Source organism: Astyanax mexicanus, chromosome 22 (genome assembly GCF_023375975.1).
Source record: "Astyanax mexicanus isolate ESR-SI-001 chromosome 22, AstMex3_surface, whole genome shotgun sequence".
In the NCBI taxonomy this organism is placed as follows: Eukaryota; Metazoa; Chordata; class Actinopteri; order Characiformes; family Acestrorhamphidae; genus Astyanax; species Astyanax mexicanus.
Genome location: NC_064429.1, coordinates 19,312,800 through 19,325,851, shown reverse-complemented (window position 1 = coordinate 19,325,851; position 13,052 = coordinate 19,312,800). Strand labels below are relative to the sequence as shown.

General features: G+C 39.7%; 2 protein-coding genes across 2 annotated transcripts; one reads left to right on the top strand and one right to left on the bottom strand.

The window, feature by feature from the left end:
- Positions 1-1,675: 1,675 nt before the first annotated feature.
- LOC125786900 (uncharacterized) lies at positions 1,676-4,908 on the top strand. Its single transcript, XM_049470535.1, has 3 exons — positions 1,676-2,414; positions 2,713-2,842; positions 3,931-4,908. The coding sequence occupies exons 1-3, from the start codon at positions 1,807-1,809 to the stop codon at positions 4,675-4,677; spliced, it is 1,485 nt and encodes a 494-aa protein (XP_049326492.1). The 5' UTR covers positions 1,676-1,806; the 3' UTR covers positions 4,678-4,908.
- A 421-nt stretch (positions 4,909-5,329) lies between these two features.
- On the bottom strand, positions 5,330-8,934 carry LOC111191799 (uncharacterized). The gene is made up of 4 exons (XM_049470536.1): positions 8,690-8,934; positions 6,703-6,897; positions 6,502-6,581; positions 5,330-6,407 (listed from the first exon to the last, which is right to left on the bottom strand). The coding sequence occupies exons 1-4, from the start codon at positions 8,693-8,695 to the stop codon at positions 5,450-5,452; spliced, it is 1,239 nt and encodes a 412-aa protein (XP_049326493.1). The 5' UTR covers positions 8,696-8,934; the 3' UTR covers positions 5,330-5,449.
- Between the last annotated feature and the right edge of the window lie 4,118 nt (positions 8,935-13,052).

Genomic DNA, 13,052 nt, shown 5'->3' with positions numbered 1-13,052 from the left:
GAGTTTTTTCATCTCATCTCATCTCATCAAATTCTTAGGGTGCTTTCACTGCTGAAAGTCCGGACCGTGGTCCGAACCGAGGTTCATGTGTTTGCTAACTTTGTGACTAAAGTAGAGTAGTAAAGTTTACTGCTAGATGCAGTAAACAACATGATTCAATACTCAAATTAGATTTTTACTATTTTTACTCTAGCCATTAAAAACTGCATCAAGAAAAGTGGTTGAAAAATATGAGAGATCACTTAAAAATTATGAATTTCTTTGATTTTACCAAATTGAAAACCTCTGGAATATAAGATGGATGGTCACAAGCCATCAAACCAAACTGAACTGCTTGAATTTTTTTTTTTTTTTTTTTGCACCAAGAGTGGCATAAAGTTATCCAAAAGCAGTGTGTAAGTCTGGTGAAGGAGAACATGCCAAGATGCATAGGTCCGTGCTTCTTCCACAAAGGATACTTTTGGCAATATAGTGTACTCAAATCACAGATATTCATAAAATGACATGCCAAAAGTCATAGGATAACATGTAAATTGATTGTGCAGTGCTACACGCGTGTATAAGTTGTGAGGTGTTGAAAGTAGGTCTTGTAAGGAAGGTTGCCTTTGAGTGAGGCCTGATATTGGATGCCAGGTGAAGTGAATATTCCATTTTAAAAGCTGTGTAGGCACAATACTCCGTAATTTTTTTATATAAAAACAATAATTCTGTAATTTGCTTTACAGAACCATCACAGAAATGCAATGACATGCCACATGGCACGTGACAGGAACTAGTGTCATTGTGTCCTATGACTTTTGCCATGTCCCCTGTTCACATAGACAATTCTAGCCAGATGCTGCCACTCACTGTGCTGTCCACTGTGAGTGAAACAATCTCCTTAAGTTTTCACAACTTAAATATTCCATTTATCTCTTAAGGTCTCTAAAAAAAAGGAGAAGTTAACAGTGTGGAACAGTACCTAATAACCATGGCAACCAAACTTAAATACAGTCTACAGAAAAAAACAGAAGTCTGTGAAATTCCCCAGGTTATGTGTGACGCAAGCTTACGAGTGTAAGCCCCCTCCCAGAGCCCATTTAAATTGCATTGTAGAGCCTGAAGCTCTGAAAAAACATGAATAACATTGGATTTACTGGGAGGGAAAAGAGGCGGTACCGGGGGAAATTAACTTCATGCTGATTGGTTTATGATATAAAAAGGCAGGACTGGCTGTCCAGTATAGTCACCGCTAGTTTAGCCTTGGTTGAATGTGCTAGAAACTTAATTCTGCTTCTCGCCCTGTGGCGGTGTTTTCACCCTATAGGCCTAATGAAGAAATCCACGTAATGGTTAAAAGTCTATTGATACAAATAGCAGTAGCAGATCGATCCTTCTATTTCTACCTTATGCCATTATTGCATGCAATTGTTTAGCTGAACAATGGAAAGATGGAAAATAAAAAGCTTAAAAGCATGAGGACCATAAGGAAGTTGCTTTTACGTATATTGTTACTGTTATTTCGATTGTTGATCTCTGGATGATCACACGAAGCATTGCTCTGTCATTTTAAAACTTGAGCTGTTCACTGTCAGATATAGGTCACATTAAACAGACGTAAACAGCGTGATTTTTTTCTGTTTTCTGATTTCTTTAGGCTAAAAACAAATTTACCTACAGTCTGAACACAGCCATTCGCTCCGTGCACAAGATGGCGTCATTCTATTTCCGGCATTTGAGGGTGTGTGTGAGGAGTTCCGGCTTGAGCAGTTCCCGTGGTTTGAGTATTGGTATCAACACGAAGAGATAGCGAGTTAGTTGGAAATAATGAGTGCATGCAGGGTTAAAGAGAGACGACTGACCTTCCAACGGGTAAGAAAGTCAGCGTTACATTGCTGTGTGCCCTTATGTACCAGTTCGTCGCGCTATAACGCCGAGATTAGTTTTCATAAGTTTCCCGTTGACGCTGCGGTGCGTGCTAAGTGGCTAACTAAGATCCGTAGGGATAAGTTCACTCCAACAGTGAACACCCGTGTGTGTGGCCGGCATTTTCAACCGGGAGACTTCGCAGTGACTGCAGGGGGACTGAGGAGGTTACAGAGTGGAGCTGTACCCCTTCTGTTTTCCTGGAATGAGTACACTCTGCCTACACCGAGGCAGAATGTATGGGAGCGCCGCCCGAGAGCAGAGGAGCCTCTCCACGATCTGCCTGCAGACTTGGAGTCGGAGGACGATATGGACACAGCAGCACCTGATCATGATTACTGCTTAACTCCAGCGACAGCGGTGATGGCAGCTGAGATGGCCAATGAAAATGAAGCTCTGCGCCAGAAAATTGGGGAACTCCAACACCAGCTGGAAGTGCTACAGCTGAGGACTCGTTTTGGTATTCAGCGCCTGGCGGGGTCAGACGAGGACATTCGCTTTTACACCAGGTTGGTTAATTAAGCTTTTATCATTATGCTGACGTGTATTTACTGTGCTTTAGTAAGCTGGTTTACCAACTCAGCTTGATCAATGTAGAGTGTATTTTTGTACTCCTTAACTAGCTATAAGAGGTCTGATTAGACTTAAAACAACTATCAGCACAAGCTGATCTAGAGCAGAATTTTTTTCAGCAAGTTTATATAGCTAAGAATAGTTTGAAAAACATGTTTATCTGAGGAAGCTAATTGAAAAAAAAATTGAAAACAAACAAAACGAAGTCTAACATGAACATTGTTACTTTCTAAGGTTTGCTACATACAAGCACTTCCAGGCATTCTGGAAATTGGTGGAGCCTGCAGTCAACACCAAGATGGTGCGGATCACCAGTGCCCAGGCTGCATCTGCCAGCAGCTCTGAAGTCTCTCAACCAGCAACGGTATGTAGCATACAAGGGGTTTTGAGTGGATGTACATTTACAATAATTGTTGTATAAGCAGTACACAGACCATTTACTGATAAAAGTAGTGATAGTACAGTGTTGAACAGTGGTAACTAACCCTGGTCCTGGAGATCTATGTTCCTGCACAGTTTAGTCCTAACCTGCATCTAACGTTAACACACCTGACCCAACAAAACCAAGGACTTCTGAAAAAGTTAGCTAATTAGCCAGACCAGGTTTGGCAGACCACTGTTAGAACCAGATTTAACAGGAACATGGATCTTTAAGGCCAGGGTTGGTGACATTGTATGGTGGTGTTTCTCTGCTAAAATTATGCTTATTTAAAGGGGAAGGGATATGGTGTGAAATGCGAGTACAAACTTTTACCTAATAGCCCACCCTGATTCACCCCCAGCATTTCGATATACAACACTTTTAGGTGATTTTCCAAAAAGGCTCATAATGCTAGCTATAGGAATATAGTGTTTCCCTTCCAAAGAAATGGCTATTTTTACACCATTAACAAACTCAAAGTAGCTTCACACTTCATTTGTAGAAATCGGAGGCCCTAACACTTAAATGAAGCACTGAGAGCTTTAAAAGTGCACAGATAGTTTGTTTAAAAACACTATTGTACCCAAGGGTATGTTTAAGAAGGTACCTGTGTACTTCAAAAGTTCTCAGTGCCTTGTTTTAAATGTCAGGACCTCAGAATTTTACCAATTAAGTTTTGAGCTACTTGGAGTTTGTTAATGATGTAAAAATAGTGATTTCTTTGCATGGGTAATGGTATGCCCTTAACGCTAGTATTGTGTAAGCCTTTACGTAAGGTTGCATTGGCTAAAAGCACTGTATCTAGGAATGCTGGAGATTAATGGAGGTGGCCTATTTGACAAAAGTTCCGACTTATGTTTTACTACTACACCCCAAGTCCATTTCACATTGGATTATCTTTTTTAAGTAAAGGTACAAAAGCAGGTAAAATACTCATTTTACAGAATAGCACATGGATAGAACTAAGTAAGTATACCTAGTTATATTCATTCACTGTCACTTCTAAGAATATGGCTTTTGTCTTTTTACAGAAACTTCCACCAATAGATGAGCTGCTGCTGTTCCTCATGCACCTGTCAGTGGGCCTGCCTCTCAGGGATCTTGCAGAACGGTTTGGCATTCACCGCACCACAGCCAGCAGGATTATTTCCACCTGGACACACTTCCTGTACATCCTGCTAGGAAGCCAACGTCTGTGGATCCCCCCTGAAGTTGTCAGAACTCACCTTCCACCTGAGTTTTCAGCTTTCCCAGACACGCAGGTGGTGCTCGACTGCACTGAAATCTTTTGCCAGACACCATCCTCTCTCCTGCTACAGAGTGAGGTGTTTTCAGCGTACAAATCGCACTCTACTTTTAAGGCCTTGATTGGCATGGCACCCCATGGTGCCATTACATTTGTGTCTGGCTTGTATGCAGGATCCATGAGTGATCGAGAGATCTTCAAGCTATCTGGCATCATAAACCTGCTCACACCAGACATGGCAATTATGGTTGACAAAGGGTTTCTTGTGGACAACCTGGCTCCATGCAAGGTTTATAGACCTGCCTTTCTCTCAAGAAACACCCAAATGAGCAGGGAGGATGTCAGGCAGACCCAATCCATTGCACGTCTGAGGGTTCATGTGGAGAGATGCATTAGGAGGGTGAAAGAGAATAAACTTTTTGACAAGGCAATACCACTCTCTGTTTGTGGAAGCATTGAAGAGCTATTTAATGTAGCCTGCTTCCTGGTCAACTACCAGAACGGACCACTGGTAAAGGCATGGGCAACTTAGGAATGAAGTCTGGACTCATTGAAATTTTGGCTTACTTGGTGCTTGTAAATAGTTTTATTATAGTTATTATATATTGTAGTTAAATGTTTGCTTATTTGGTGCTTGTAAATAGTTTTATTATAGTTATTATATATTGTAGTTAAATGTTTGCTGACTTGGTGCTTGTAAATATTTTTTTATATGAATAATATAACTCCTTGACCATAATTGATTAAACAGCTGTTATTCACAGTTTCTGTATTACATCTTTTTTTAATTATATAGGCATACACTAAATGGGTACATCTTTAATCCCACTTTGATTTATTTTTATCCGTTCTACACATAGGGCAGTTCTAATATTACATCTTGTTGCCTTTCTGTCTCTCTGTATACTTTTAGATTCTGCTCAGTCAGTTTTTTTCTGCTCTGTTGTAGCCAGGAGCAGAAAGAACAGACAAAGAAATCTAAAAGTATACAGAGAGACAGAAGGATTGCAAGATGTAATGATATAACTACAAAGTTGTCCTATATGCGTAGAACTGATAAAAATAGACATTGCATCTCTTTAAACCACTGCTAATGAGATTTGCAGTTACACATTTAATTAAGAACGATTTCTGCATTGTTTTACACATAATTAAAAGCATGGTAGCATAAAGAAAAGGACTCATTGTCAAAACACATTTAAGATTTATTAACAATTAATCAAAACTCATTGAAGTATAATTAGTTCGTAGGAAAATGTACTGTTTTAGTGAGATATCAAACTGCCAAAAGTGGTGAGAAGTCATTACACGGTCATGTAAAAATAAAAAAAGAAATAATCTCCCTTCTCTCTAATGGTTTTAGCCACTTCACAGTCTCTATATATGCGCTGAATAAGAATATCCTCCTCTGCAAATACAACAAAATCACACCACTCCATACCTGTAAGTAGGAGCTGACCTTGTACCTGCCAGTAGTAGCTGTGAGTCTGCTTTAATTTCATTGTGCCACTCTGCATTTTCAGGTAACTACAGTCCACGTAGCTTTTTGCATTGGGGCATTTAATTTCCACCAATCCAAAGGGTGGGCTCTCAGTCGGGTCAAACACCAGACCATCAGGAGATGACCCTAACCAGGGGGCATCTGGGTGGATGACGAAACCACAAGGCCAGTAATTTGTGTTTTTCATCCGGCAGTACTCCTGGATGGCAACCGGTTCCAGTGCCAATCCCCTCTTCATTGCAGCAGTTTGATCCACTCCCTTTCGAATCCTTTGTGACAGGATTTCTGCAGAACTCTGACCTCTGACATGGCATATTTCCCTGAATCGGGAGGAAGTTATTCTTGGCCTCCTGACTCGGTGCCACTCCACAGAGTTGCTCTGCTCCCTGGTGGCAACCTCTATTTTCCTTGCCATGTCAAATGTAGTGGCAAGTGACTGCAGATGGAGGTGTTGTTGGTGAGTGCACACAAACTGGCAGTTAGTAGGCTCCAGCCTATAACCGTCTACAGGTAAAGGTGGTGGCAGAGGGGCATCTGGATGGCGTACAACAACCCGGCTCACTGGTACTGGATGCTGGTAGGAGATGGGGCTACCCGCCTGGACTTTCCCAAAAGCTGAATCAACCAGCGGGACATCTGCACTTATGGCCATGGTGGTGATGAGTGGAGCGATGTCTGCAGTGAAGTCCTGGTACTGCTCATCAACTTTAAGGACATCTGGATCTGGCAGCTCCCCTCGCACTGCCTTGTAACGTTTACTCCTTTGAAGAATTAAATTCCACAGTAAGGAGTTTGTACACTCAAACAACAAAGGTTATACAGTAAGCAAAGCATATATAGGACAATTCATATTACCTTACACCATCAGCAACTGTAAACTGCTTTGGCTTGGAGGATAAGAACACCATGTCACTCACGCGGCCTGGTTTTACACCCTATAAATTACATAAACAAATGATCACATAACTTTAAATCATTGTTAATGTGACATAGTACATCAGCTCATGATGTAGCTTGTTGAAGAAATCATTTTGGTGTTGTTGGGAACACACTCACCATGGTTCTTGGCTTGTGCCAGCGTTGTTCTGTTTCTGTGCAGCTTAGGACTGGGGGTACAGCAGCCAGGTTCAGTGTGGAGTAGTGCGCAGTCTGGAACAGTAGTGCAACATTGTGGTTGCAGAGGGCTGTCCCAGCCACACAGGAGCACTCTGCCACTGCAATGTCCACTGGTACACGGTCTTCAAAGACAATCTACACATTAAAAAAATAAATCAGTCAAAACATCAGGCTAAATGAGGGGTGTCCAATTTTATATGCAAAGGGCTGGTGTGGCTGCAGGTTTTTATTCAAGCCAAATAGATGCTAGTCATCTGCTGTTTGAAATCTGATTACACTTGTTGAATTATTTGGTCAGTTTTTGCTGCTCATTGTTTAGCAAAAACCTGCCACCATACCAGAACTGTACATATAAACTGGACACCCCTGGGCTTAATTTTGACAGGTTATCAACTGTATCAAAATGAGAGAATAAGCAATATACAGGACCATTTAAAAAAAATTAGAATATCTATGAAAAGTTCCTTTATTTCAGTAATTCAGTTCAAATGTGAAACTCATTCTATGAATGTATTACACACAGAGTGGTCTACTTTAAGTGTTTATTTCTTTTATTGATTTTTTATTGATTGGTTTATTTGTGTCTCAGAAAATTAGAATATCATATAAGACCAATTGATACTTTTGGCAGTGTGATCCATCTGCTGGTGTTGATCCACTGTGTTTTATTATCAAGTCTAAAGTCAGTGCAGTTTTGTTTTCTCACAAAATCTTACAGCACTTCATGCTCCCATCTACTGACTTTTTTAGAGATGCAGATTTCATTTTCCAGCAGGACTTGGCACACTGCAGAAAGTACATATTAGTCTTATATGATATTCTTATTTTCTGATACACTGATTTTGGGTTTCATTGGCTGCAAGCCATAATCATCAATAATAAAATAAATAAACTAAAAATAGATCACTCTGTGTCTAATACGTCTATATAATATGAGTTTCACATTTTTAACTAAATTACTGAAATAAAGTAACTTATTAAAAATATTCTAGGTCTGCTCCCTGTTTGGAATGCTGCAATCTAAGAACGATAAGCTCATCTAGCCTTTATCACTTCACTTCTCAATTTTCTGAAAATATTTTGAAGTTAGTGAAACACTGAACGGTGTTAGTAAAACAGTGTTAGTAAAACAAAGGAACAGGTGCAGGGTACAAAATACTTACCGCTGCCAAGTGAACCATTAAGATATTTGGACCCTGCATGTATTATACTAAATATACAGTAAAGAACAACAGCCATCACAAGCAGTTTTGGGGTTTCCATGAAAGCTAGGTATTACTTAATTTATAGGTCATTTCACACACGGTTACCAGCTGACCTGAGCTATTTTCACTTTGCAACCTGTATAACCTGTATTAGCTGGCTAAGCTTATTTGGATACTCAGTAAAATGTGGAATCATGTGAAAGTAAACAATAGGGAAACTAGCTAATTAATGAATAGAGATTTTCATTATGACAATATTTGATTATAAAATTGAATGGGCTTACATTGTATACTAACTAGCTAGTTGTAATATATAAAATAACTAAGGATTTTACATTGTTATTTCAGTCCTAAATCACTAAATAGCTAACCCAGCCACATTAAAACCCCAGAACATGAATCTGACTGAGGCTGTGAACTAAAACACTGTTTTTCCTCCCTACTCTGAGGTCGTGAGGTTTTTCACTCTTCCTCATCGACCTGTAACAGGTAGCCCTGACGCTCACTCTCCCTGACGAATCTCTGTTTGAAACTGTGGGCATTGAAACTTGACATTATTTATGTTAAACATAACAATCACACTGAATGTCATTAAAACATCTGACATTGGATAAAACTGTCGTTAACGTCCAAGTTAGACAATAAGCTCAGCTAAATTACAGGGTGTGTAGCTAGCTAGGCTAACTAGGCTGGCTAGCTAGCTGAGTAATAGTGTAACATACCTTCATAGTTGTCGATGTAACTGGATATATACATCTTATATCCTTTCTCCCTTTTGCTCCTCGGGGTTGAGCTGGCCGCTTGGACTATCCGGTGTACATCCGTGATGGTAATTTTCGGAAGGTCTTGGAGGCACCTCGTGTAAAACACAGCCATCTTCACTTCTGCGCGTCTATCCTGTGTACCGGAGCGGAACTATACACACGCACCCTCAAAAAACCGGAACTAGTTACACGTCATCCCGTGCAACTAGCGAATTGTGCCCTGCTTCATTGCATTACCCAAACTGTTCAAAGCACTGGGCTGAAACCTTGACTTTGACCCCTGTAGCACCTCAACAACACCATTAGTGTAGTTTAAAGTTTCGCTCGACGGAGGTCACACTGTCGTCTTGCCACCGACCCAAAACAGCGCTCTATATACCGTACTGTATCATCCGTTTAGCAGTTCAGTCAATAGTGCGCCTTTTTAATCTGTATCTAATTCAGACCCGGAACAGCAGCTGCACACAGCCCAACCTTGACAGTTTCGTCCATTTTAGAGGGGCACGTTTGGAAGATAACGCCAATGAATTTTATTTACCCACCTGCTTGCTGTAGCAAGGAGCAGATAATTTACCGCACGCGGATAAAACCTGGTCACTTTCACTATTGGACATGTTAAAGATAAAATATGACAAAAAATATTGAGATATTTACTCTTTTTTTTTCTCTAGCCATTAAAAACTGCATCAAGAAGAACAAGAAGAGTGGTTGAAAGCTAATAAAACATTATATATACACAGTTGGATATGGAGGTATACCGTTTCTTGTATATCTGGCATCCTGCGGCACATTTGTCTACAGATGTTCAAGCTGGGCCTGTAAATACTCTACTCTCGAAACCTACCCGGTTGCCAAGTCATCAAAAGTACAACCAATCAAGCATTTATGAGACCAGCTGGGACTTGAGCTTCAACAACCTATGAGAGTCTAGTGTTTACATGCCCAGCTGCAACATCTGTAGACAAATGTGCCGCAGCCTTGTTTGTATGCACTGGCACTACCTCCACCATGTTTGACAGATTATTCTCCACACTCCATACCAAGCTGACCATAGATTAATCCGTCCAAAAAGTCTTATTCCAGAAGTGGGCATGTTTTCTTAAATCGTTACCAGCAATGTAAACCTGTCTAATGATCCCAAAGGTTATCAGTGGTTCGTATCTTGAATTTTGCGAAGATCCCTCTCACATAAAGAGATCGCACCAGCTCTATTCTTGCCAGTTAAAGCCCTTTCAGAATGAGCCGTTCTGTCACTTTTATGCAAATAAGCTGTTGTTGGCCACAACACATACAGTATGCACTTAGTGTTTATCACGTCTTGGGCCTATCATACACAAGGTGCATCGCGATGCTCTTTGCTATCTTACATCCCGACAATAGTCTATTTTCACACCTTGCACTATTAAAATAGTTTCGGAGTTTATGAATGATTCCACACTGATGGGTGTGGTGGTCTGGAAGTGAGGTGTGTTCAGGTAAATTTTTGGTGTGTTGTTATTTTGGTGGCAGAAAACACAGGTGCTCCACTCACTGATTAAAACCTAGGCAACAGTCAATCATCAGACACACTGCAGAGCGCAATCCCCACTTTTAACTCAACAATAAACAAAATAAAGAATAAAATAGCATTGCAGTTCCCCTAAATGGCCTGTTGGTGCACCCTCACATATTTAGCTTCCTTTTTTTTACTTCTAACACTTATTAATGCATTACAAAAAGCAGTAGTAATCTACCCATTATACATATATGTACACATATATTCTAACACATTCTTAATTATATATGAACTGTAAATGCATCACACAGCTCTCGCCAAAGACCAAAATTCAGAGGAGGCTCGCTTGCAAACTTGTGTACATTAAACTGAACAGAGAGACAAACAAAACAAATGCTAAACCAGCTAAGTGCTAGTACTGTTAATACACACCTCTTACTACAGCCATTTTCTAAAAAAAAACGTCAATATCTAGTTAAATAGACAAAATATACTTGTAAAACACTCAGAACAGCTCAGAACATCTAATTTTTAAGTATTTTTGGATATAGCTGGAACACAATGAATCAAAACAACACCCATTTTGGACTGGAGCCATTTTACCCTCATCCACATGTCTTTGTTTCTACCACAAAATAAGCATTTATTTGATTGACAGACCAACCTAGGTGTCTAAACATGGACTAGTATCATTTATTAACTAGTTTAAAGTGATTTTAGTGCCTTTTTTAGCACAGTACTCACCTGAAAAGCAGGTTTAAAACCATGAGACAGAAACCAGGAGACTTTCTTTCACAAATGCCTCTCTGGTCTGAGGGGAGTTTAAGGCTGCCTAAGCTAATCACAGCTAGTCACAGTCAGTCACAGCAATAACCAGCGCTCAACTGCCATCTACTGGCGGCACCAGGATGTAGCAGGTGTACTTGCCTTAGAAATGTTAATTAGAAAAGTTAATGTAGGTACATAAAAAAAAAGAGTTACATGGCAGATTTAATAAAATAAATAAAATTATACCACAGTTAGCTCCAACCCTGCAATGTGATTGGTTGTTATTAGCCAACAATGCACTGTAACCGAAGCTCTCCATGTAAGCAGTGTGAAGACAGCAACATTAGAGGGACAAGTCGTCCGGCAACAGGAAGTGTGCGTTTCAAAATAAAAGTTTCAGTTTGTCAATATTTGACAAAATAACCCTCCAGATCAGTAAAACTATATTTAATTGTGTTTAATATATTCAAATTCTTCATTGCTTTTATTTTGAAATGGAAACTCGGGAGAAGCTTAAAAAAACGAGACATTTCCGGTAATAATTTGGTGCTTATTGTTGCTCACTGAATGCAGCTCTCCATGTATTACTCCGCCACATACAGGTAGCCTAGCAACGATGCAGTGCTTACAAACCAAATACAAACCAAATGCGATGTCATTATACACCACTGGGGGCGCTAGATTCAACAGGCACAATGAATAAATGCCATAGGCAGCATAGCGCAGACAAAGACACATAAATAAATAAGCCCAGCGATTATTCGAAAAAACGCATTGTTACATTATTAGCCACTAATATCAGGTTAAGAGTTATTATTAATATAAAAGCTTAAGTGTATATATTTTACAGTTAATATAGGGTATTTTAAGCTAAATGTAAGATGGACTCTTACAATGTAAGATGGGCGCTGAAGTAAACAAAACTTTAATAAAAAAAAAAAAAATCTTTCAGTCAAACGAGCGCTGGACTTTAATCTACACAGATTTCTCTCCTAAAAACATTTATTTGGGTGAGTAAAGCTCTTCTGTTTATTTATAGTACGCTTAAATTTTCACAATTTTGACTGAAATGGCAAATAATGCAGAGCTTACAGTGCAGCTAAAGCAGAGCAGCTATGGAACAATATTAACTGGAGTGTTTATAACCAAACCGATCGCATTTTATCGCCTAGTTTAATTCAATAAACAGCAGTAATGGAACTGTGGTATAATCACAACAATACACTAGAGGTTTGTGCTATAATGTGTAAAATTGGCACTGCTGTGCTGATCTACTCTATACTCTGCCTTACCCAATATTACACATTATCGCACTCCCTCTTGTGTATTATTGCTTAAATAATAAATGAAATTATTAAGACAAATATGACCACATATTCACTGCTGAGACACGCAAAAGCACTACGCTGTTCAGATACAAAAGCGCCAAAGTCAGAGCACAGCTGGCTCTTAAAGGCAATGAGAACTGACTCACTGACTGGTTTATTTCATGTTACACCAAAAACACACCCGTGATTAATTAAAATAATCAGTACATGACTTTTGCACATTTTGAGCCACGCAAAGCATATTTTTTTTGTGCCCTCACAATACCAAAGAGACATTGACATGCCCTAAATCCAGCTGCGTGATACACAATTCACCGGTGCGCTATAGATCACTAAAATAGAGCCCCTTGTGTTGAAATTTTGGGTCAGAGCAGATTGTTATTAGACTATACATATAGATTGTCTCCAAAAGTTTATAGCTAATACTCAGTAGGTTGCAGAATATGTGGAAGAGATTTCATGAAAGCTTCTGCAATATAACATTCAGACTCAACTTAAGACTCTGAAGAAGAGCCACAATACAATATATAATACAATCCTACAATCCCAACCACAGAGAGCAGGTTTAAACCCAGCCTCCTCTGAGCATTACGACACCGGCTCTTAAAGCAGCTTCTTTGAAAAAGAAATGAAGATATTCTTTCGTTCCCTGAACAACACGATGTTTTATGAGCAGTGGTTTACACTTAGCAGCTCCGAGACACCGTTACAGACTGTCAAAGAGAGTGGC